Source organism: Medicago truncatula, chromosome 2 (assembly GCF_003473485.1).
Source record: "Medicago truncatula cultivar Jemalong A17 chromosome 2, MtrunA17r5.0-ANR, whole genome shotgun sequence".
NCBI classification, from domain to species: Eukaryota; Viridiplantae; Streptophyta; class Magnoliopsida; order Fabales; family Fabaceae; genus Medicago; species Medicago truncatula.
The window spans coordinates 7,769,964-7,796,650 of NC_053043.1; the positions used below are offsets into that span (position 1 = coordinate 7,769,964).

Genomic DNA, 26,687 nt, shown 5'->3' on the forward strand with positions numbered 1-26,687 from the left:
ATTGAATCACGGGTTGAATCACATAGTTGAACAAGATAAAATCAAATAACTCAAAGGTATATTTCGGGTGTCTATATTTTTACAAAAAAAATGTTTGATAAAAATTTAACTAACACAGAAATGTTATTGGTGCAATTTGGGTTAGAATCCTCTCCATTTACTATATATTTTTTCATTTATTATAAAGAGATACATACAAATTTTTTGACAAAAGTAATAAAATAATTAATGATGGTGAGATCTATTAATTGATCAAACTCACAACGTATTTTTCGTGTGTGTATCTCTTTAATTAAAATTCTGTCAAAAAAATCTCTTTATTTAAAGAGTTTTTTTGACAGAATTTTAATTAAAGAGATAAATAAAGAGATTTTTTTGACAGAATTTTAATTAAAGAGATACGCTTATATCGTACCAAAAAAAATCTCATTTATATGTTGCAAACAATTAAAAATGAAATGAAAAGACAAATTTAACATTAAAATGATAACTTTTTCAAGTTTCAAAATGTAAAATACACAATCTTTCAAAAAAAAAAAAAATGTAAAATATACAATTTTTACAAAAATATTTCATTTTATAATTCTTTAACTAATATCCATGAGTCACTAGTTAGCATTTCCCATTTCAAAATGGAGATTATTCTTATTCCAATTTGTGTAATTTATTATGATTTTTTTAGCTTTTTGAAGAGATGTTAATGAATTGGTCCTTTATCTGCAGTTTTAAAGTTTCTTATTCCTATGCTTACTAGTACTTGCAATTTGCAAAAACCAAAAATAGTGATCATCGAACTGCATGCTTAATTGCTTCACACTGCCGCAAGACACAAAGTAACGGAGTCAGTAAAAAATAAAACTGGTTGAGTTGAACAAATTATTGCATCATCGAACTGTGTGTTGAACATGCATGGAGTACGGTGTTCGTGTTTCTAAAACAAATATGTACTATACTTTTCTTTTATTAGGGGAAATGCAGACGAAGCATATAAAATCAAACTACAGTTAATATGATAATAATTCTGTTCAATAACTAAATGATCTCGAAGTTATTTTACTATTGCAAATAAGCCGGAAGTAAAACAAGAAGAGAAACACGCAATTTGGATAATGAACAGATCCAGTACTACAACATAATTGACATCTAGTAACACATGAAAATTATTACTAAATTAAAAAAAATGTTATTAATTAAAATTAGTAACATTTGTACAATTGTTAGGTAAAGCCCATATTACTAAAGAGCTTTAGTTACATTTTGTAGTATTATCTGTAACATTTAAAAATTGTCGTAAAATGTTACATTATTATAACACTTTTTGTATCACTCGTAACACTAAAAAGTTATTACATTTATAATTTTTGAGAAGTTGTAAAAAATGTCGCAAAATTGTCCAGGCTAAAAAATTGTGAAACTACCAAAAAATGTTACTACTAGTTGAAATAGATTAAAAAAAAAGTGGATTATCAATAGGAGTTTTTGTACTCAATCTACCACATTGAATCTAGAGATTGCATAAGTGTTTTTACATGATCCAAGCAAATCAAAATACTACATTTTGATCAAAATTTAGATCGATGATTTTGGATAACATTATAATCAAATAAGATATCCTAACCAGTAATAATCACTTTTTCCATCAAATTAAAAAAAATAAAAAAAAATTAGCCATGAGGGAATCTAACCAAGCTAATGCAACAAAAATCTTTGTTTGCAAAACCATCTTTCATAGCTTCTCTGGAAACAACAAAAGTCTTCTAGCTGCAAGTATTTAGAAGGAACGTGAGAACAAAAACAAAATAAAAGTAAATTTGAGGTATAAATAATTGAACCAAATCCAACAATCACTAGAAAATTGAGATATAAAAATGGAGCAGAATTTACCTTTACTAAAGATGAAGCAAGCAAAATCCTATTGATTTAAATGTTTCTACTTTCTGAAGAGAAGAAGAGAGGAAGGACTTCCTCTGATATTGTTATATTTCCTGAGAGTAAAACCAATCCTACCATATCCTAAGCACAAAAAACATCATATAGATTCACAATTACCACGCAACAGAACATACAAGCTACTCAAATAGTGATAAAATATAGAAACCAATCGAAAAGGAAAAGCATGATCAAATCAAACACCTTTGTAGAGATGAACAGGACAACACAAGGATCATGTTAAACTCTTGTTCAACAATAAATGTTCTTGCAAGACCCAAAGGATGGACCAGCCTGCAAAATTTCTAACATCACGTAATCGTTAGAAAGAAATAACTTTCCTTTTGTCAAACAAAGATTTCCGGTAATATATCACGTTTGAAAGAGACACAAAAGTGAAAAGGCCGAAAAACAATTATTGGTATTACAAGTGGAAATAGAATTGAAACTAATATGGCAAACTGAATTAGAGAAAGACTCGGTTTCTGGAAAATCAATTTTGTAGAAACTACCAACTAATCTAGTTGTACCAATCATCCTCTTGGTAGTGTCCTGCAAAAATTAGAAGTAAAGACAGCAACATATCTTGGAACTGAAATTAAATTGGCATGAAAGTTAGTAACAACAAAAATACTTTGTTGGTAGAATGAAATGCACATGAAGCTTTTGTCTTAGACTGCTGAAGCAAATTCATGAGACTGTTGTATTGATCTTGTGTAAACCCCTTTAGCACTGCTCCAATATCTGGTAAAGGTGATGCTTTTTATGAATATTTAATTGATGTGAAATCAATTAAAGTTGGTTGCAAAGTTCTCAACTTTAAGTCTTCCATTTTGCCCATGGACAATAAGGAATATGGTGGAACAAAATTTACCACCATGAAGTCCTTCACAGTGTTGCATAGTTCTATATTTAAATCTTTTTGCTAAGAAATCTGCTGATAAAAAAAAATAAAGCAAGTGGCATCAGTGACACAATTTGGAGCATGTTTTGATTTAAGTGCTATTGGTAGGACTATTATTGGATTGGATGTGATAAATATTGATTTGGTCCTAAAAAGGGGTGTGAAGTGGACAGTATGTATATGGTGGAAATTCAATGGTGTTGGTGAATAAAAATGTAGCATGTCTTGGATTTGTGGATGGTGGTAAAGAACCAAGAAGATCAATTGTTATTGGTGGGCACCAATTGGAGGAGAATCTATTGGAGTTTGATTTAGTTTCTTCCAAATTAGGATTCATCTCTTCCCTTCCCCTTCATAATTCAAGATATTCCAACTTCAGAAGCTAATTTCTGTCCTATTTTAGTTACGCAGCATTACGAGTCTATCCATCTCCTGTCCTTCAATTTCATACTCCTGTATCTAACCTTTGTGAGTTGTTAGGGTTTCCTTGTGTCATTGAGAGGAGCCATCCTGTGAAACTGCACTAGAATTAGGAAGAACCATTTAGCAATTGTTTCATACCGATCAAAATCGTATTCCAATCGATAAAACCCTTAATTATGTTATGTTTCAATTTTTATTGGGTAGAAAGAAACCAGCAGCTTTCTAAATTGTTGTTTTTATCCTGTGTCTGAAAGGTGTTTTTAAAGTGAGTTTGTTGTTATCAAGATCTTCCGTTTGACTCACTTTTTCGTCTTAAGACATGAATAGAGTTTAATTCATTAATGTAATGGGATGGGTACGTTGAATTGTTGATTTAATTAGGGATGTCTCATGATCCCTAAGTATCCTACGACGATATTGTTACGAATTAGGTTTTGTTCATTCTATTCCCCTGTTCAAAGGTTTTAGTTTCCTTTCATTCTATTTCATCTGAATTCGATGATGAATTCTTTTTTGAAATTTTGCTTATCTATAGTTACTTTGCTGGACAACATCATTGAACATTTTCTCAGAACTTTTTACTTACTGAACAGTGCCATTTTTTTTTTCTTTTTGCTTTCTTTGTTATCTTTAGGAGTTTCTAGCATTCTTGTTGCACACAATAAACTTCAAAATTAGTTGAGATTAAATATTTTAGTCAAAACAAATTCATAGTATGAGCACAAGATAAGCAGGAAGTAAAATAGTTCTGCAGAAACCTATATATGTAGATTGACACTTGACATAAAATGTGTGTTTAATCATAATATGCACCTTTTATGAAGGTCCCAGCAAATAGCTTTATATAAGCTCAAAGACATATTTATCAGTTTCATATAAATATTCATTTGTTCTACAATGGTCCAGCGACCGAAAAATTCAATTCTGCAGATTCATGGCACCAACCTGTGTATCAGAAATTAAATTTTACAGTGATTCAAATCATGTAGAATGTTTTGCCAATGTCATTCTTCAATAGCAATATAAGCCATGTAGATCCTTTAAGCAATAAAATTATTAATTGTTAATGCTTATCGCTAATGCCAATCAGTGCATAATATACGTAAGGAAGGGATGAAATGAGGAATGATATATGAAAAGGAAATTAAGAAATAAATAGAGGAAAATGGAAGTAATTGAAACATGAATTTCCTTATTATTGACAACATGATTTTAAAATTCAAAATACATAATAATTCAACTATTCAGATAGTAATAATCAATTTTACATGTGAACAATATATAACCTCTTCTATACTAAATACTTATGAAATTTTCATTAAATTTGACGGATCCCAATAGCAATCTAAAGACTACGCTACAATTCTTCATATATCTTCAAACTTTTATCCATGTTATTTTTTTTAATCTGCATAATCATTGTTGCTACATAATTCACATTGTTGACTACAGCTACTGACAAACATTCAACCTCCAAAAATATATAATGTTTAAATCTATATTCTATATCAGATGATCAAACATGGTATAGAATTATCAAAAAAGAAAAAAAAAAGGTTATTTTGCGTTCCTGCACTGCATCAGATCTGTCATTAATAGAAGATCAAGAATCACAAACAGCACAACCAATATAAAAAAAAAGGTTTGTAAGGTGGGGAGTGTCTCCTTTTTATAAACTCTTGTCAAAAACTATCTATCCAACGTGGGACTCGGGTATTTCTCAATGCACCTTGGTATTTCTCAAGACACCCCTCACGCCCAACATTATTGGGCTTGATGTGTGTATATAAATAGTCGGTGGCATAATTGATAAGTTCTGAAACCATGTTGAAATTGAGTCTTATTGTCTTACTCATCCTTATAAAACCGGCTTGCAAGGTGAAGAGTGTATCCTCTTTATAAACTCTTACCATGAGTCTCATTGGTGACTAAATTTGACAAGTGCACCAAACTGTTTCCAAGTAATAAAGTATTATGTAAAATCGTCTCCACAGGGATTGTCGTTTCGACTAGGCAATTAGCTAAACCTAGTAAACGCAATAGAATGGGGGAAGTTTGCAAGTTTGTTTTGTTTGTGCAAAGCGATTGGATAGATTGCAGAAAATAAAAAGGGTTTGATTCAAAGTTTTAGCGACGATTAGAATTCCTCGATTCCCCATCTATCTCTTTGTTGGGATTAATGCTAATACAACTACAAATTATGAAATGATATTTCTTATTTAAGTGGTTAGTTCGGTGGGTTCCAGCTTCCCTCTAGATGTTATGTTGCTCCTCAATCACCCAACATGCAATATGGGGTACGTGGTTGTCAATCCTCTAGAGTTCCGTACACGTCAAATAATTATAAAGTGAGAATTTACACTCTCATAGGTAATTCCCACATAGCATAGTTGAAATTCTTAAATTGTCATCTAAAGGAACCACTTTTACATACAAATCTTAAAATTTCACCACATACAATTGACTCCAATTGATTAAAGAAATAAGAATAACCCTAATTAATTAGAGAAAGAAGAATAAAGTTAATATGTAACGATTTTTGTGTAAGGCAGATCCCAAACTGCACCTAATCTAAGATTAGTCACACTGACTAGGTATGTCAAACTCTCCAGAGCATGAAGGCATTATATTATGCGATACTTATGAAAATTTAATAGATCTCAAATCATAACTGAAGAAAAGACTTGCATGAACATAATCCAACAAATAAATAAAGGTTGATCTTAGAACCCTAATCAAAGGGTGTTTAGTTACTCATGGTAACAAAAGATATAATACAAAAGAAATAAAATATACTCTAACAACAAAGGTTTAGGAGAGACTCCTCCTTGATGCTCCTAGTGTCCGCCTTCCTGTTGAACGCCAAGTTTTGAATGAATATTTGTGAGTGGAAGAAGTTGTATTTATAGATATATTTGCTACTGGATTTGGGCTAGAAAATTAGGTGTGTTCCCCAAACTCGTAGAAAAAATAAAGCAAAACGTATTTTTTCAGCACAAAACGTGCATCGTGCGTCAGGTTAGGCGTGTGGCAGCTAACAAAGAGCAAAATTCTCTCTGTCCCATGCACCTGGGCAACATGAGACACACACGAGGCGTGTGGCCTCAACCTCTCGTGCTGATTTTGCTTTTTTCTTCGTTTTTTCCTGTGTTTTCTTTCTCCAATGTGATCTTGGAATTTTGGAACTGAATTCCCCCAACTTGTAATATCTTCAAATCCTTCATGACCATTGATGATCTTTAAATCCTCCAATGTGGGTGCCCAAGTTTCATGGGGAGCTAAGTGCCAACATCATCAACATTGAATTGACATCATCAAAAAGGGGGAGAATGAAGCTGCCATTTACTACACGAAATCTGAAAATTTGCCAGGGGCGGATTCATTTTCATAAGATTTAATTTAAATAAAATTTGACATTATATCGATGTAATTTGATTCATTTACATATATATATATATATATATATATATATATATTAATATTATAGAGTACAATAATAATAATAATAATTTATAGAAAACTGCTAAGAGTTATGAAATCTAAAAAATAAATATTATTTTGAATAATGGTAAGAAAATGTATATTCAACATTTTGGATGTTTTAAAAGGTTTTTTTTTTTTTTTTTTACAAATTGAAAAGGGTTGTTTCCGATACAAAATTTCTACTTTTTACATTCTTATCAAATTTAATTAGAGCACTTGTTACATAATCCTAATTTACATTGCAATACAAACTTATCTCCATTTGTGATGTGAAAAATATAATAAATAAAGACCCCGTCAAAAGATAATAATAATTAAAGACTCATACATGTGCATATTAAATATTATAAAACATACAGACAAAAAAAAAATATTTTCCCCTAAAAAAATAATATTTTAAAACATTTAAAAACCTACTTGACCCTTTATCAAAAAAACAAAACTACTTGACCCTTTATACAGAAAAACAAAACTACTTGACCCTTTTTGGGACTAAAATAACCAACCTACGTATACTTGTCTAATTTAAAATGGAACATGCCTTTTCTCCTCTGGCATCACAAGGAATTATCTAGTCTAGTAAGAAAATGGTTGACAGCGTTCATTTTTTTAGTTAATGCAATAATAAAAGTGGTTAATGACATAACTTAAAATCTGTGTTACAAAAATCACCGCTCGCTTTTTACTTTTAACAAACAAAAATGATATATATAAACACGGACAAACAATCTCCTTAACATATATAAGGTATATCAAAAAGACCACTTAAAACTTTACAATGTCAAAGTCTAGATATAGAAACAAATTAGCCAATGCCCAAACACAAGAGCGGGCTCGACCACCACATATGAATACCAAAAACAAAATTAACTTTCTTAGCTTTAAGCCACCATAAAGACAATGACTTAACCTTTTTCCAATATCTGAATCATAGAATTTTCTCTTTGCTTAAATAACCTGCTGTTACGCTGATTTCACACAATCCAAACACACAGTAACCGGACAAGCTGAAGAAAGGACCACCTTGGTTTTAGCCCACCTGTGTAAAAAATAAATTGCTGAAAGTGATATAAAATAATCTGAGAATCTGCCCCTTCAAAACCGATCCACGACCGCACTAGCGGCCAAAGAGTGCCGAACATGCTGCACGAGATCATGTTGAGCGTCCTCCACATGACCACACCCAGCCACATAAAACCGCTCATCTGAAGTAATAATTAAACTAAATAACCAGCCACCTACAAAGAAAGTGTGTTCTGGTATCATTTTTCAGTAAGTTTATTTCTAGAAGACATAATTGTTTACTTCTTGATCAAACTCTAGATTGTTAGTGTTCATTTTCACCTAAAACTATATTGTTAGATTTTTGAAATTAAGTTAAGATCTAACACGCATGATAACAACTTAGGCCTCCACACACCTATAAAATAAAATATAAAAACTAATGCCTCCACACACATATAATTAACTGGATAACTTGTAACAGTTAGATTTAAGTAAATATATACTATAAGATTGTATATGAAGATGCTATTTATGGGAGAAAAATGGAGGAACTGACTTTATGATACATAAAAAATTTAAAATAAAACTAACCTAGTATATTTATCTAGATTTGGCCCAATATGGTTCAATGAATTTGTGCCCTATTAAACAAATATTTATTTTTATAATAAGGACCGAAAAGAGTATAGTATTAAAAACTTACATATATTTTCAATGAGGAGTGCTATGGACACTCTCTTTCTAACACTCTCTAACACTCACTCTTTTATTGGGTGAATTTATGTGGGTACCACACATTGGAAATAGATCCCACATAAAGTGGTGAGTCCCACATGAGTTTCACCCTATAGGAGAGTGAGTGTTAGAGAGATTGCTAAAAAGAGAATGTTTCTAACATTTCTCATTTTCAATACAAAATTTATGTTTTAGTTTATTTTGTAACTCCTTAGCATGTGTCTTTAGAAAGTTAGTATGACCCTAATATAAATAACAAAATGCATATTGTTAAATTAGCAAGTAGCAATAATGGATTAGTTTAATTGGTAATAGATTTGAATCCCTTAAATAAGATGAGGGGTTCGATCCCCAATGCTTGAATATAGAAGAAAAAAAAAATAAAAAAAATAAGCACAAGCAGCAACTCTATTATAGCTTATCCAGTTAATGAGCATCTGAGTTTTATAATATTGACTGTAATGATGGTCATTGTATATAATTTTTTTTTTGACACAATTGTATATATCAAAGATGAGCACATTCCGTGAAGATCATACCAAAATTAGAAACCAAAATAATTTTATTAAAGTAATAATACTGTAAGCAACAGTTGCTCATGCCAGATCATACCAACTACAAAGAAGATTAAAGAGGAATATTATATATACCAGTTCAAGTATAGTCAATTAAAAAAGATTAAATAATGTATCAGATTATACATTTTCTTCATTTATTCATTTCTATATAAAGGAAGCCCTTCACATACATTAATCACTCATCCATTAGCCATAGCATTGAACTCACCATGGCTTCTTTTTCTACACTTTTCTCCACTCTAATTCTCACAATAGCCCTTCTCTCATTTTCTTGCTCATCACAACAGTTCTTCTCACCAGTTGAAAAAGACCCAATAACCAATCTATTCTCCACATTACTTTGGGTAGGAACAGAACCTACACATGAATTCAATTTTGTGATTGATATTGGAGGACCAATCCTATGGTATGACTGCAACAAAGCCTACAACTCTTCAACCTACAATCCCATCTCTTGTGAATCCAAACATTGCACTAATGATGCTGGATGCACTAGCTGCAATGGTCCTTTCAAACCAGGTTGCTCAAACAATACATGTGGTGCCAACATAATTAATCCATTAGTTGATGCAATTTTTTCAGGTGACACTGGCAGTGATGCTTTGTTCATACCAAAATCTAAAATCAAAGTCTCTGACTTTATCTCTGGTTGCACTGACTCTAATGCATTTGCTGATTCTGCTGACTCTGATTTCCCTCTCAAAAACTTACCAAAAACTAGTAAAGGTATATTAGGCCTTGCAAGAACACCACTTTCATTACCAAAACAGCTTTCATTAGCTCCTCAAAAAATTCTTAACAAGTTTGTTCTTTGTTTACCATCTTCAAACAAACTTGGTAGTCTTTTCATTGGTGGGGTACCATCTAATTTTGCCAAGTTTAAACTCACTACTATTCCTCTTATTATTAACCCCTTTAGCACTGCTCCAATATTTACTGAAGGTGATGCTTCTTATGAATACTTTATTGATGTGAAATCAATTAAAGTTGGTGGTGAAGTTCTGAGCTTCAAGTCCTCCCTTTTGTCCATTGACAATAAGGGAAATGGTGGAACAAAACTTAGCACAATGAAGTCCTTCACTGTGTTTCATAGTTCCATATTGAAACCACTTGTTAGAGATTTTAATAAGAAGGCCTCTGATAAAAAAATTAAGAAAGTGTCATCAGTGGCACCATTTGAAACATGTTTTGATTTGAGCACTATTGGTAGGTCTAATGCTGGATTGGATGTGCCTACTATTGGTTTGGTGCTAGAAGGAGGTGTGGAGTGGACAATTTTTGGTGGAAATTCAATGGTGTTGGTGAGTAAAAATGTTGCATGTCTTGGATTTGTGGATGGTGGTAAAGAGCCAAGAACAGCTGTTGTGATTGGTGGACACCAATTGGAGGACAATCTATTGGAGTTTGATTTGATTTCTTCTAAATTAGGATTCAGCTCTTCCTTGCTCCTTCAAAATGGAAGTTGTTCCAGATCAGATGTTAGTGAAAATCTCATTTCAGTCGAGTGAGATTATTGAGTTTAAAGTAACTTTTGTTGTTTCCCTTTTAATCAAGTAAGATAAGTCAGTCATTTGTAACTTTATTCCTTTTCAATTCTCTCTATGATAGTAACTTATGTATTGTTGACTACGAATGAATGAAAGTGCGTGCATTTTTTGTTTGAATATTGGTTTGAAGTTGGAAGGAAATTAAAAGGTTGGAAGATTAAATATCAATATTCGGTGAATATTGGTGTGTGAATTAAAAAAATTGAATGTTGAGGTCGCACGTAGAATAGAACACACATATTAATAATGTCTATATTGTGATATTTATTTTTAAATATCTGATAATGATGAAAAAATAATAGTAATTATTTTTTGATTGTGCATGTCACTACTTATAATTTTTTATAATGTTTGATTGTGATAAAATTGAAATTTAATTGAGTTTCTTATTTTTTTTCTCCATTTGTATCCAATTAGTCCGTTTTCTCTACTTTGTGGTTAGTTTCTTTATTATCTTATCTACGATAGTCCTTGAACTAATCAAATTAATGCCGCGATTATAGTTTAACTCAATTATGGAATCTCTATATAAATAAATGAATCCACTCACTGACACACTATAAAGAGTTCTATTGAATCATCAATAACTATTTCTCTCTTCTCTCTCTTACCGTTCGATGCATTTGCGAGAAAATTCTCCCCTCTTCTTTACTATCCTTTATAAATTATGAGTGTTCTTAATATCGTAGTCCCTTTTAAGGCATAACGTCGCTTCATAATTAAAAATGATCTTAAGAGCATAGTCGCTTTGATAATTTGTGTCACTTCAAAATAAAAAGTATTTTCTAATGTCATTGTCCCTTTTGAGGAATAATGTCTCTTAGAAATTAATAATGATCTTAAGAGTATAGTCCCAATTAGATATTTTCTACCCTTGGAGATGTTAGAGGTTAGAATGGTTGTAGCACCATATTTGAGTAGTCATAATATCATAGTAGAGTGGTCATAGTTCCACATTTAAGTGGTTTCAATATTAAATTTAAGTGATCTTAGTACCATATTTGAGGAGTAATTCTAGAGAAGAACCTACAATGTTGCAAGACTTTGAGACAGCTGTAGTTGAACTATTTTATACTAGAGGTGGTGTGGTTGATATATGAAAAAGAGGAGCTCGTTGGTGAATCAATATAATGTATCGAGTTGCGGCAGTGTGTGATTGGACGAACAAGTGCATTGGATTGTAGTTTAATAGAGGTCGTTGAGGGATAGATACATGGTTGTATCTGAGGCAGGACGAGGAGAGCGACCGTTCTAAACCCCAAATAATAAGTACTAAATTTGGGCAAAAATAATAATAATAGGGGCACATTAGGCCCTAATAAATTTAATTACATTATAAAGGAATGCGTGGTTGTCAATATTAGGCTTAATTTTTTTTATTGATCTATTTATAAATTATGTTGATGTTATAAAAGAAGTTTAAATCCCTAGCCTTCCACCATCCCTCAACTTCCTTAAAAAAAAAAAAAAAAACTCACACCATATCCCTCAACCTGCAACAGCTAAATATCACACACTTTCTTTTCAAAAAAAAATTCCTATATTGATAAAAAAGAATGATAATGATGAGGAATTTTTTAGAGTCAATTATTTTTTGGTGGTTGTTGATATGATAATAACTTCAATGAAAAATAGATTGGAGTATTTAAATTGTTTGAAAGTATTTTTTTAATTTTAATTTGAGACAAGAATGTTGAAACCATAGGAAAATGATGAACTAAAAAAATCTTGCACAAATTTCAAGGTTGCATTTTCTTATAAGGGTTTAACGGATGTTGATGCAAATTATATTTTTCTAAATTGAAAGTGTGTGGATGTGAACATTTGCAATTCTTGGGTTTGCAAAGCCGCAAATTGTTATCTGAGTGTTTCAATTGTGTATCGAATTCTTTTAACGAATGTTTGCGAGTGTTGCATCTGAAGAAATGTTTTTCGAAGTTAAAATTATTCAAAAACTACTTGAGATATTCGTCAATGTCACAAGAAAGGTTGAATGGTCTAGCCATTTTGTGTATTGAGAAAGATATGATAAAAACATACTCAAGTAGGCATAATTATTAGTGACTTTGCATCTAAAAATGCTCGTAAGAATAGCTTTGTATTAGCATTTGAATATTAAATAAAAAAAATTGGCTTAAATACACTTTTGGTATCCTATTTTAATTTTTCTGGAGTTTCGGTACCTATTATAAAACTCATCTTTTTGGTTGCCCTATTTTAATTTTTTTTTTTCTTTCTAACTTTTGATCCTCCATCCTTCTACTAAAAAACTTGACTTTTAGTGACAATAAATTTTTGTAAGCAAAACTTGGTTTGCCATAGACATAGCCCAAAAATCTATAGCCACGGATGTTTGGCCGTTGCTATAGCCTACAGCGACGGATTTTGCATGTTAGACAGAACTCTTTGTTTTACCTACGGATCTTATCCGTTGGTATTGAGTTTAATGAACACTTGGAAATATGTAGGTTAGGTACTAGGGGCTATACTTACGAAGTTTCTAAGTGTTGATTAAACTCTATACCTACGAATAAAACAAAAGTTTTGTCTGACATGCATAATTTAGTAATGTAGATTATAGTGATGGTCGAAAATCCCTGGGTATATGTACTTGTGCTATGCCTACGGTAAACCAACTTTTGCATACATAAATTTACTGTCACTAATAATCAAGTTTTTTAGTAGTAGGGATGGGGGATCGAAAGTAAAAAATAAATTAAATAGGGCCAAAATGCTGAATTTTAAAAAAGGGGTACCAAAATGTTTTTTTTTTATTTATAAAATATAATATTTTTATTAGATTATTCTCTTAGCGTAATAAAAACTAGTTACTGATTCTGCATTCAGTGTTGAGATTAAATGCTATTGAGATTGCCTACCAGAAAAATTGGCTCAACCTATGGTTGGAAAATGATTCCAAGCTAAATATGATGACTTTCAAAAATGCTGCTTTGATTCCTTGGGCCTTAAGAAACAGGTGGATGAACTTTCAAGAAATGATCAATGGCATGAACTTCATGGTTACTCACATCTTCAGAAATGGTAATACTTGTGCTGATGATTTAGCGAACTTAGGTCTTAATGTTCCAAGTTTTGTTTGATGGCAGGATGCACCTAGCAATATTAGAAGAGATGTATGTAATTACAAACATGTTGGGTATGTCCAATTTTAGATTTGTTACCTTCTGAAAAGGTTATGGGTATATCCCACTTTTCTCTTTTGTATATCTTCCTTTGTTTTTAATGATATTGGATAGCGTGCTTTGCACTACTCTTAAAAAAAGAAAAAGAGTAGAAGTTAGTTTTATTATTTTTTGTAAAAAAAATTAATACATCGCTCCTTAAATATAATAAAGTTCTTCATTCAATTTTCTATTTAGTTTTTTTTAGGGAACATTTTTCTGTTTAGTTATTTATGTATCGATATACCTTTAATTATTTTCCATTCTTTTTGGCATAGCCTTTAATTATATATATAATGTCACGGTATTGCGTCTTCTTTGACGTGATTAATATATGCATAAAAGAACACCACAAATAAAAAATATATGCATCAAAAAAGGCATTCCTTCGATAAAGACAGACGGCTAAGAAAAATGATGCACATGTTAAAGACATAACAAAATATAATTTAAAGTGTAATAAAAAAAATTAAAGCAAGCATGCCCTATAAATAACATATCATTAGGCTGTTTTCCAGCAAAAAGAAAATAGTACAAGACCAGTGTCTATTATTGTGTTTTTTTTTTTTTTAAATAAATTAAATAATCCATATTGAAAACTTTAATTCCAAACTAGCCTACATAAAATAAAATTGTCAAAATACTATACTTTTCGGTTTGCATATTGGACCTTGCAAGTTAAGTACCTCGCAAGTCAAATTAATTCATATGCTTTCTGCTATTCAACTGAGTGTCCTTTCACATGTTTTAGATTTAACTTGGTATAATGATGCTTCATTTAAGGTATCTTTATTTGTTTGGCTGTTCTTACGTAATTGGCTTTTAATCAAGGATAATTTGTTTAGACGAGATATCATCAATCATGATCGAAGTTTTGTGTAAGTGGTTGTAGTGTCTTTGAATCGATAAATCATCTGTTTTTTGATTGTAATGTTTTTATTGCTATTTGGCACCTTAATCATTGTTGGATTGGGATTTTTTCTGTCAACCCTTTTGGTATTTTAGACCATTTTGTTATGTTTGGTCATTTAACATACGTTTCTAAAGTTCAGCGATCTATCTCACACGTCATCATTTGGTTCTTTTGTGTTCGTGTAATTTGGAAAGAGAGGAACAACAAAATTTTCAATTCAGCAGCTCTTGGGCAAAATTAAGTTACTTTCTTATTAGTAGCAAAATATGCTAATATTGTTTTTGGGTATCATAGCTAGTGGCTTGCCCCTTTCTCTTGTTTCGACATTGTTTAATTGCTCTCTATTATTTTTCTCTCATATCAATATTTACTTGTTTCTTTTATAATCTCTGATGTTCTTCTTAATACATCTTGTGCTGCATAGAATGTTTTTTTGTTGGTAATATATTCCATTTGATTCTTTAAAAAAACTTTTTTTTTAGTTAAAAACTGAAAGCCGGAAAGTGAGCTCTATGTGAGATTGAAAGGGTATGTACTCTTATGGATATAGAGACCCTGGGAGTAAAATGTTGCAGAAGCAGCAGAACTGACTTCGTGGAAACAGTATATAAAAAAATGGGGCAACCGACTTTATGGGAAAACGAAAATTAAAAACTAACATTTTATATTTCTCTATGTGAGATTAAAGGTGGCATTTCACATGGGAAATGTTAATCCTTTCCCACCATGGGAAAGTTGGATTCAATGATTAGATTAAGTGAAGAACATATTCTTAACATGCTCTTTCAACACTAGATTTTTCTTCACAGTTTCTTTCAACAATTTTAAAATTCTAAAAATTAATTTTTAGAAATTAAAAAAATATAAAAAATTCAGATAATTTTTTTTTTAAAAATTCTGTAATTCATTTATTGAATGTTAGAATTTTTTTTTTGAAAAAATGAAAAAAAAATTGCTCAGAATTTTATTTTCTTAGAAAAATAAAAAAAATTAATTTCAAAATATTTTTTTTAGGATTTCTATTTTATTTTTCAGAATATCTTATTTTATTATGAAATTAAAAAATATATTCTTTTTAGAAAAATAAAAACTTATCTTAGTTTCCAAAATTTTATTTTTATTGAAATAATTATTATTTTTTTGCAAAAAAAAAATTATAACATTCAATAAATGAATTACAGAATTAAAAAAAAAATTATATGAATTTTTTATATTTTTTTAATTTCTGAAAATTAATTTTCAAATTTTTAAATTGTTAGAAGATAGTGTGAAGAAAAATCTAGTGTTGAGAGAACATGTTAAGAATATGTTCTTCACTTAATATAATCATTGAATCAACTTTCCCATGGTGAGAAAGGATTAACCTTTCCCATGTGAACACACACCGAGATTAAAAGCCTCATTTTATATTGCCCTTGATTTGGCCCAATCTAGTCGGACATATGAAGATGCTATATATGGGAGAAAAGTGGGGGAACTGCCTTTATGGTAAAAAGAAAATAAAAAATTAACCTCTTAGCCAAATCTTCTTCAATGAATTTATACCCTCTTATGTGTTAATTTTTTTGTCAGATAGTCTAGTGGCCGGAGCTCACACATTTTAAATGTGGAGAAGTGGAGTGTCCGAAGTTCGAACCCCGACCCCTGCATATAAAATACATTTGTCCCTACCAACTGAACTAAGCTCATGGGAACTCTTATGTGTTAATTTTAATAAATAAATGTATAAATCAATCACTAAAACATATATGAGATTTAGTAACATAATAAAATAATGTTACTATTTAAATTTAGTAATATTTAATAAATATTAGGTAAAATCTACGTTACTAAATGATTCAAGGGGTAGAAGATTTGAGCTTTTTAAACCAGTGATTAGCATATAGGGAGAAGAAAAAATAAAAAACTGGTAGCATCAATATATTAGAGTTCTTGCACCCAGTTGATAAAGCATCCAAGTTTTATAATATTGACTGTAATGATAGTCATTGTATATAATTGTTTTCTTGACAGCATTGTATATGCCAAAGATGAGCACATTCCGTGAAGATATAAACAATTACAAACCATAACTATTTTATTGAAGTAATTATACTGTAAGCAACAATTTTTAATTCCAGATCATACCAACTACAAAGAAGATTAAAGAGGAATATTATATATACCAGTACAAATGTACACTACTAGAACAAATCACATTTAGTAATACTTGAAAATTGTAACTAAATCAAGAAAAATATTACTAATTAAATTTAGTAACACATGAACAATTGTTAGATAAAGTCCGTGTTACTAAAGAGTTTTAATTACATTTTATAGTACTATCCGTAATAATAAAAAAATGTCGCAAATGTTGCATTATTGTAACACTTTTTGTATCACTTAATAACAATAAAAAATGTTACATTTATAATTTTTGAGAAGTTGTTCACATCTACAATGTTGTAAGTCTCTAAGACAGATATAGTTGGACTATTTTATCTTAGAGGTGGTGTGATTGATATAGGAAAAAGAGGAGTTCGTTGGTGAATCAACTTAATGTATTGACTTGCGGCGGTGTATTTAAAGTGTTTGAACGTATTTTTGAATTTTAATTTGATACAAAAATGTTGAAATCATAGGATTGTGATGAACTAAAAAAATCTTCCACAAATTTTAAGGTTGCATTTTCTCATAAGGGTTTAACGGATGTTGATACAAATGATATTTTTCTAAATTGAAAGTGCTGCAAATGTCTTCGTCAAATGTGTAGATGTGAACATTTGAAATTCTTGAGTTTGTCAAAGCTGCAAATTGTTATATGAATGTTTCAATTGCATATCGAATTCTTTTAACAATATATGTGAGTGTTGCATCTGCAGAAAGGTGTTTTTCGAAGTTAAAATTATTGTAAAAATACTTTAGATATTCGTATATGTCACAAGAAAGGTTGAATGGTCTAGCCATTTTGTGTATTGAGAAAGATAAGATAAAACATATTGATGTAGGCACAATTATTAATGACTTTGCATCTAAAAATGCTCGTAAAAATGGTTTTGTATTAGCATTTAAATATTAAATAATTTTTTTAGCTTAAATGCACTTTTGGTACTCTATTTTAATTTTTCTGAAGTTTTGGTACCCCTATTTAAAATATAACTTTTTGGTCGCTCTATTTTAATTTTTATTTCTAACTTTTGATCTCTCTCCGTACTAAAAATTTGGCTTTTGGTGACAGTAAATTTCTGTGGGTAAAACTTAGTTTACTGTAGGCATAGCCAAAGTACCTATACCCACAAATTTTTGGCCATCGATTACAGATATGGATTTTGCATATAAGACAAAGCTTTTTGTTTTACCTATGGATTTTATCCATAGGCATAGAGTTTAATCAACACTTAGAAATATGTAGGTAGGTACTAGGGGCTATACCTATGATGAAAGAAATTTTACTTGTGGAAATTTATTGTTACTTTCTATATACTTGGTGCTATAGCTACGGCAAGAGGACCTACGAAAATTTATTGTCATTAAATGTCAAGTTTTTTTGTAGTGGAAATGGGAGATCAAAAGTAAAAAAAATAAAATAAAATAGGTGTAACAAAACTTCGGAAAAAATGAAAATAGGGGTACCAATATGTTTTCTTTATATGAAATATGATGTTTTCATTAGATTATATTTTAACGTGATAAAAATTATTATCTTCTCAACCAAATTATTTTCACACTTTAAGAATTTAAATTTTTTATATGTTTATTAATTAGAGTCCAAATTATAAGTTCGGTCATAGATCACCAAAATTTTTGAAACGGTCCTGAATAGATATATGAAGGTGAAAAGTGTATAACTAACTACCTTTTTGTCATATTCTTTAATGAAAACATTAACTAAAAGATAATTTCTAAAAATCCATATGTATAATTAAAATGATCAAATAAAACTTATACTACTATAGGTGTTCTCTCTTAATTATCACCTAGCTTTTACTAGAAATTAAAATCTCAAACTTTTAATTATACATGTATTATTATTTCATTTCACTTTGAGATGTTACTCTAATTCGTGTAAAAAAAAAATGTAACCCTACTTATTATATTCGTCTGTCTTAAACGTGCACATATAAGTTCGAACATGCACTTTTTATCATTGGATTTGTCTAACATGTGCAACATTGCACATGTTAAAACAACTAATAGTAGTAACTTTTTTTTGAAAAACAACAATTATTTATTCAAAAGTTTAATATTTAATACTAAGTGTACACGTTCCAATACAAAATTTCTATCTTAAACTTTTTAACACGTGCAAATTTGCACATGATAGAAAAACTCTTTATCATTTAATATGTGTGAGTTTTGTCATTCATTAAAACAAAAAATATAAAATAAAAAAATTGATTGTCCCGTATAACTTTTTATTTTAATTTATCAAATAAATAACAAGTCCTTTTTTCTCTCCCTAAAATAAAGTACTTATTGTGTCTCAATCCAACTAACTATTTATAGTAAGAAAATTTTATTTATTGAAACTTATTTTATCACAAAAATTAGTACTATTTTTTCTCTATTGCCCAAAGAATAGTATTAATGAGTTTGGTGTTCGTCAAGTGGATTGTAGGAACCTATTAAACTTTAAATGTCAAAATTCTAATGTTGATGAGCTCGTTAAAGAATGTAGTTGTTCACACTTTAGTTAAGATGACTACATATATGGTTAGTCTTCTTTTATGAGTTTTTTTCTTAATAGGCTAAATTTTATTGAAACATTTAGTCCATATATAGCACAAGGGGTGATAGTGAACTAAGGAAATTACAAGATTACTACAAAGTTCATAAGGGAAACAGAAACATACAAACTTAAACAACTAAAGACCCCTAATACATAGATAAAAACGTATAGTAGCACCCCACTCCAAAATCACAACACCAAACAGCACTCACAACCTGCAACCCAAAAACAATCTCCACAGACAAACAATGAAATCGACCCAGGCACCAATTTTATCAACACTCAAAACACCAGCCAAAAGAGGCACATTACAACACCAAAAAAACCACACCTAAACCTGTTAATATCAACCGTAACACTCCAACAAGAACAAACTCCCACACCCACACACAAAACAGTAAATGAACACCAAACTGCACCAATAACAACATTGTCAATAAACCAGAAAACAACACAACAACCCCTTCACCCGCTACTCGCAAAACAAGTGGCAAAGACAAAACAACTCTATACTTGCACAACTAGAACAGTAAAGACAAAACAACTCCATGTATCACAGCAAGACCACTCCAAACACTCATGTCCCCGACCAAAACTAGACACCTTCAGAAGAAGGGAAAAATAAAACACATCAAGCACAAGGGGGAAAAAAAACGCACCAAAATACAACAAAAAAAATACAACTCAAATTCTAGCAACAAAATGCCTACAGACTGAAACAACACACAAGCCCATAATGGGCGATTCAAAAGTCGCTTTTGATTTCTTTGAAGAGTCGAAATTACTTTATTATTTTTTGTAAAAAAAATTAATACATCCCTCCTTAAATATAATTAGGGTCTTGCTAACTTGTAATCAAAAAGCACAAAATAAGAAAGTTAGTGTAGAAATTTAATCTTAGAAATTGTGCATTTATGATTTTTATAGGTTAAAAACTTATCTTTTCAATGCAACATTTATTTTTTAATTCTATTTTTAGATCATTATATTGTGCTAATACAATTTAGCATTTTCCGTAGAGTTTTTCTATTCACATCTTATATATTTCTGGTTACACTCAGTTTTTTTAAAAAAGTTTTTGATAATACCAAAATTGTCATTTTATATAAATTTTCTTAAAATCTTGATTTCATTGTCACTCTAAAATTCCACTCTCTTTCACCCACCAACGATCAAACAATCTTGATGTTCAATTAATCTCTATGGAAGATTAAAGAGTGAATCAAACCATCTTTCATTCATACTCGATTGCATATAAATAAGTGAATTTTTTCTTCTTTTTCAATAACGTTGGTTTCAATTTTCTTCTTCTTGTTCAACTGCATTGTACGACAGTTTCAGTTTTACATTGTTGAGGTTAACTTAAATTCAGTTTAAGTAGGTTCATGTAAACTTAGTTTACATAATCTACTTAAACTTGGTTTACATAACCTACTTAAACTGAGTTTAAGTATGTACACTTAAACTCAGTTTACATGACCTACTTAAACTAAGTTTACATGTACATACTTAAACTGATATTACGTATAATCATTAAACAAGGTTGATCTTTTAGATGTACACTTAAACTCAGTTTACATGACCTACTTAAACTGAGTTTACATGACCTACTTAAACTCCGTTTACATGAGCTACTTAAACTAAGTTTACATGATCTACTTAAACTCCGTTTACATGAGCTACTTAAACTAAGTTTACATGATCTACTTAAACTGAGTTTAAGTATGTACACTTAAACTTAGTTTACATGACCTACTTAAAATAAGTTTACATGTACATACTTAAACTGAGATTACGTAGAATCATTGAACAAGGTTGAACTTTTAAATGTACACTTAAACTCGATTTACATGACCTACTTAAACTGAGTTTAAATATGTACACTTAAACTCAGTTTACATGACCTACTGAAACTAAGTTTACATGACCTACTTAAACTGAAGAGAGATTTTAGGGTGTAACCAAGAAAAAAGGAAGATGCTTTTTGTAAATTAAATTTTATGGAAGGGTAATTTTATCATTTTGAGGTGCAACCAGAATTAAACAGGGTGTAATTAGAAAAACTCTTTCCCGTATGATTAAGGTTGTCTTAAAAAAAATTTTAATCATTTTTCTATTTAGTTTTTTTTTTTATCAATCAAGTAATCTAATGACTAGAAATTCACCATTTTAAAATGAATAAACAAGGTGTTCAGAGTTCAAATTTCAATCTCCATATGTATATTTTATATAATGTCCCTACCAATCTAGCGAAACTCGCAAACTTTATTTTTAAGCTCTAAACTCACAAACTTCTATTTCGTTATTTATGTATCGATTACCTTTAATTATTTTCCATTCTTTTTGGTACAGCCTTCGTCATGCATTAAAAAATGTGTGCCGTCAGCAGTATAATGTCACGGTATTGCGTCTTTTTTGACGTCATTAATATTTAATAATATATGCATCAAAAAAGGTATTCCTTCGGTAGAGATTGACAGCTACTATGATTTTTTTTTTGAAGGAGACAGCTACTATGAATATGATGCAAATGTTAAAGACATAACAAAATATAATTTAATGTGTAATTAAAAAAATTAAAGCAAGCATGTCCAATAAATAACATATTATTAGGCTGTTTTCCAACAATTGGTCTTGTTTTCCAACAAGACCAATAAATTAAAGCAAACATGTTATTTATAATAACATATCATTATAAATAACAAGACCAATGTCGATTACTGTGTTTTTTTTTTAAATAATCCATATTGAAAACTTTAATTCCAAACTAGCCTACGTAAAAGAAAATTGCCAAAATACTATACTTTTCGGTTTGCATATTGGACCTTGCAAGTTAGGGTATCTCGCAAGTCAAATTAATTAATACATATGCTTTCTACTATTCAACTGAGTGTACGTCTTTTTGCATGTTTTAGATTTAATCTGGTCTAAGGAGGCTCTATATAAGATATTTTTATTTGTTTTGGTGTTTCTTATCAAGGATAACTTGTTTAGACGAGGTATCATCAATCATGATCACAATTTTGTGTAAGTGGTTGTAGCGTCTTTGAATGGACAAATCATCTGTTTTTTTTAATGTAATGTTTTTAGTGCTATTTGACACCTTGTTCGTCGTTGGATTGGGATTTTTTCGGTCAACCCTTTTGGTATTTTAGAATATTTTGTTCTATTTGGTCATTTAGCATACGTTTCTAAAGTTCAGCGATCTATCTCGCACGTCATTTGGTTCTTTTATGCTTGTGTAATTTAGAAAGAGAGGAACAACAATATTTTCAATTCAGCAGCTCTTGGACAACATTAAATTACTCTCTTATTGGTGGCAAATTATGCTAATATTGTTCTTGGATATCATAGCCGATGGCTTGTCCCTTTCCCTTGTTTGAGCATTGTTTAATTGCTCTCTGTTATTTTACTCTCTTATCATTTTTTACTTGTTCCTTTTATAAACCCATATGTTCTTCTCTAATACTTCTTGTGCAGTTGTGCTTCATAGAATGTTTTCTTGTTGATAATATATTCCATTCTGATTCGTTAAAAAAACAATTTTTTAGTTAAAAATTGAAAGCCGGAAAGTGAGCTCTATGTGAGATTGAAAGGGTATCTATCTACTCTTATGGATATAGAGGCTCTGGGAGTAAAATGATGCAGAACTGACTTTGTGGAAACAATAAATAAAAAAATGGAGCAACTCACTTTATGGAAAAACGAAAATAAAAAACTACTCCCTCTGTCCCTTAATAAGTGACACAGTTGACCCAATTACGCATACCAATGCGTAATTTTGGGTTTAAATATCTTGAATAATATATTGGAAAAAAATTATGAAAATTTGATATTTTGAAAATACTCATCGAGACGAATCTAACGACATCTTATATGATATTATTTATCTTTGTATATTAGTAGAAAAATATGGTCAAAGTAAGTTAGGTCAAAATTGCACATTTTCAAACAGGTCATTTATTGCGGGACGGAGGGAGGGAGTAACGTTTTATATTGCTCTTGATTTGGCCCAATCTAATCTTACATATGAAGATGCTATATATGGGAGAAAAATGGGGAGAACTGCCTTTATGGTAAAAAGAAAATAAAAAACTAACCTCTTAGCCAAATCTTCTTCAATGAATTGGTGCCCTTCTTATGTGTTAATTTTAATAACAAAATGCATAAGTAAAACACTACAATATATATGAGATTTAGTAACATTTAAATGTTAGTAAATACAAGAAAAATGTTACTATTTAAATTTAGTAATATTTGATAAATGTTACGTAAAGCCCGTATTACTAAATGATTCAATTGGTAAAAGATTTGACCTTTTTAAGCAAGTGTTAAGCCTATGGAGAGAATAAAAAAACAAAAAACAAGTAGCATCAATATATTAGAGTTTATGCACCCAGTTGATAAAGCATCCAAGTTTTATAATATTGACTCTAATGATGGTCATTGTATATAATTTTTTTGTTCACAGCATTGTATATACCAAAGATGAGCACATTCCGTGAAGATATAAACAATTACAAGCCAAAATTATTTTATTAAAGTAATAATACTGTAAGCAACAATTGTTCATTCCAGATCATACCAACTACAAAGCAGATTAAACAGGAGTATTATATATACCAGTACAAATGTAGTCAATTAAAAAAGATTAAATGAGTATAAGATTATACATTTTCTTCACATATTCATTTCTATAAAAAGGAACCCTTCACATACATTAATCACTCATCCATTAGCAATAGCATTGAACTCACAATGGCTTCTTTTGCTACACTTTTCTCCTCTCTAATTCTCACAGTAGCCCTTCTCTCATTTTCTTGCTCATCACAACAGTTCTTCTCACCAGTTGAAAAAGACCCAATAACCAATCTATACTCCACTTTACTTTGGGTAGGATCATTACCTACACATGAATTCAATTTTGTGATTGATATTGGAGGACCAATCCTATGGTATGACTGCAACAAAACCTACAATTCTTCAGCCTACAATCCCATCTCTTGTGAATCCAAACATTGCACTAATGATGCTGGATGCACTAGCTGCAATGGCCCTTTCAAACCAGGTTGCACAAACAACACATGTGGTGCTAACATAATTAACCCATTAGTTGATGCTATTTTTTCAGGTGACACTGGCAGTGATTCTTTGTTCATACCAAAATCTAAAATCCATATCCCTGACTTTATTTCTGGTTGCACTGACTCGGCTGCATTTACCGATGATTTCCCTCTTAAAAACTTACCAAAAACTAGTAAAGGTATATTAGGCCTTGCAAGAACACCACTGTCATTACCAAAACAGCTTTCATTAGCTCCTTTTAAACTTCTTAACAAGTTTGCTCTTTGTTTACCATCTTCAAACAATCTTGGTAGTCTTTTTATTGGTGGGGTAGGATCTTCTCTTTCCAAGTTTCAACTCACTAAAGTTCCTCTTGTTATTAATCCCTTTAGCACTGCTCCAATATTTACCGAAGGTGATGCTTCTTATGAATACTTTATTGATGTGAAATCAATTAAAGTTGGTGGTGAAGTTCTGAACTTCAAGTCTTCCCTTTTGTCCATTGACAATAAGGGAAATGGCGGAACAAAACTTAGCACAATGAATCCCTTCACTGTTTTGCATAGTTCCATACTGAAACCACTTGTTAGAGATTTTACTAAGAAGGCTTCTGATAAAAAAATAAAGAAAGTGTCATCAGTGGCACCATTTGATACATGTTTTGATTTGAGCACTATTGGTAAGACTAATACTGGATTGGATGTGCCTACTATTAGTTTGGTGCTAGAAGGTGGTGTGGAGTGGATAATTTTCGGTGGAAATTCAATGGTTTTGGTGAATAAAAATGTTGCATGTCTTGGATTTGTGGATGGTGGTAAAGAGCCAAGAACAGCTGTTGTTATTGGTGGACACCAGTTGGAGGACATTGTATTGGAGTTTGATTTGGTTTCTTCTAAATTAGGATTCAGCTCTTCCCTCCTCCTTCAAAATGCAAGTTGTTCCAACTCCAACTCAGTGAATAAGATGGTAAAATCTGGTGAAAGTTTCATTTCAGTTGAGTGAGATTATTACGAGTTTAAGTAGCTTTTGTTGTTTCCCTTTTAATTGAGTAAGATGGTCATTTGTAACTTTTGTCCTTTTTATCTCTATGATTGTAACTTATGTATTGTTGACTACGTATCAATGAAGTTCATGCCACATGTTAGCATTTCACTTCATTTAAAAGCGACTTCAAATACATACATGATATAATGAAGTCATGAATTTGTGTACGGTACTAGCTCACAGAGAATTCCCTCTAATGCAACAGCTGCCATTATTACTTTGATTTGTATACAAATGTTATTTGGAAAAAAGTTTTATACCAAAAAAAGAAAGGGAAAAAGAAAGGTTACATGTGCCAATGTTGCATCCTGGTTGAGACTCTTCACAATTCACCAAGGATGTCTATAAAACTCTTACCTGCGGATTTCCGATTATGAAATCCGTCACGGACACGACACGGGACGGATATTCTAGCTAATGTCGGCTGATCAAATACAATGATATTCCAATTATAAGTTAGTTATATGAAGGTGTGGAAGTTGTGATAATCGTACCTGCAAATATTTGTATTTGATAGTAAATTAGTAATAATAACATTTTTATAAATAAATGCATCTTATTAGTCTAGCGGATATCCATGTAGATATGAAACAAGATTTTTTTATTTTAGAATAATGCTAGACTTCCCGATAAAATGTACAGCGACAAATTGACGATGGAATTGGCTTGTTGCAACAAAAAAATAGCACCACAACCTCCTCTATTCCACAAATAGCGGACTTTACACCAATGCAATTAAACACATATGCATCTGGGAATTTTCAAGAGGCAATTTGTCGCACTATATAGCAGTGCTGTTATTTTTATACAACAAGGCATATAGCATATGATAAATATTCGTACCCTTGGATTCCTATTGTCATTCCTACATAGACCTATTGTCGGTTTGATAGGAAATAGAGGAGTTCGTTGGTGAATCAATGTAATGTATTGACTTTCGGCGGTGTGTAGTGTGATTGGAAGAACAAGTACATTGGGTTGCAGTTTAAATAGAGGTTGTCAAGGAATAGATACATGCCGTATCTGAAGGCAGGGTGAGGAGGCCGACCATCTTAAGCCCCCAAAAAATTACTAAATTATAGAATAAGGTGTGATTGTTAGTAATAGACTTAATTCTCTGTTGATCAATTTATAATTTATTGTGACATATATTACACTTTCTTTTCAAAGAT

The 26,687-nt window shown here is 30.7% G+C and overlaps 1 protein-coding gene and 1 long non-coding RNA gene across 2 annotated transcripts; one reads left to right on the plus strand and one right to left on the minus strand.

Annotated features, from left to right (window-relative positions):
• Positions 1 to 1,628: 1,628 nt before the first annotated feature.
• LOC112419192 (uncharacterized) lies at positions 1,629 to 3,242 on the minus strand. The gene is made up of 3 exons (XR_003009340.2): positions 2,134 to 3,242; positions 1,885 to 2,013; positions 1,629 to 1,761 (listed from the first exon to the last, which is right to left on the minus strand). It is a non-coding gene; the product is annotated as an uncharacterized lncRNA (long non-coding RNA).
• Positions 3,243 to 9,227: 5,985 nt separating this feature from the next.
• LOC25486094 (probable aspartic proteinase GIP2) lies at positions 9,228 to 25,744 on the plus strand. Its single transcript, XM_013607288.3, has 2 exons — positions 9,228 to 9,768; positions 24,656 to 25,744. The coding sequence occupies exons 1-2, from the start codon at positions 9,267 to 9,269 to the stop codon at positions 25,471 to 25,473; spliced, it is 1,320 nt and encodes a 439-aa protein (XP_013462742.2). The 5' UTR covers positions 9,228 to 9,266; the 3' UTR covers positions 25,474 to 25,744.
• The last annotated feature ends 943 nt before the right edge of the window (positions 25,745 to 26,687 follow it).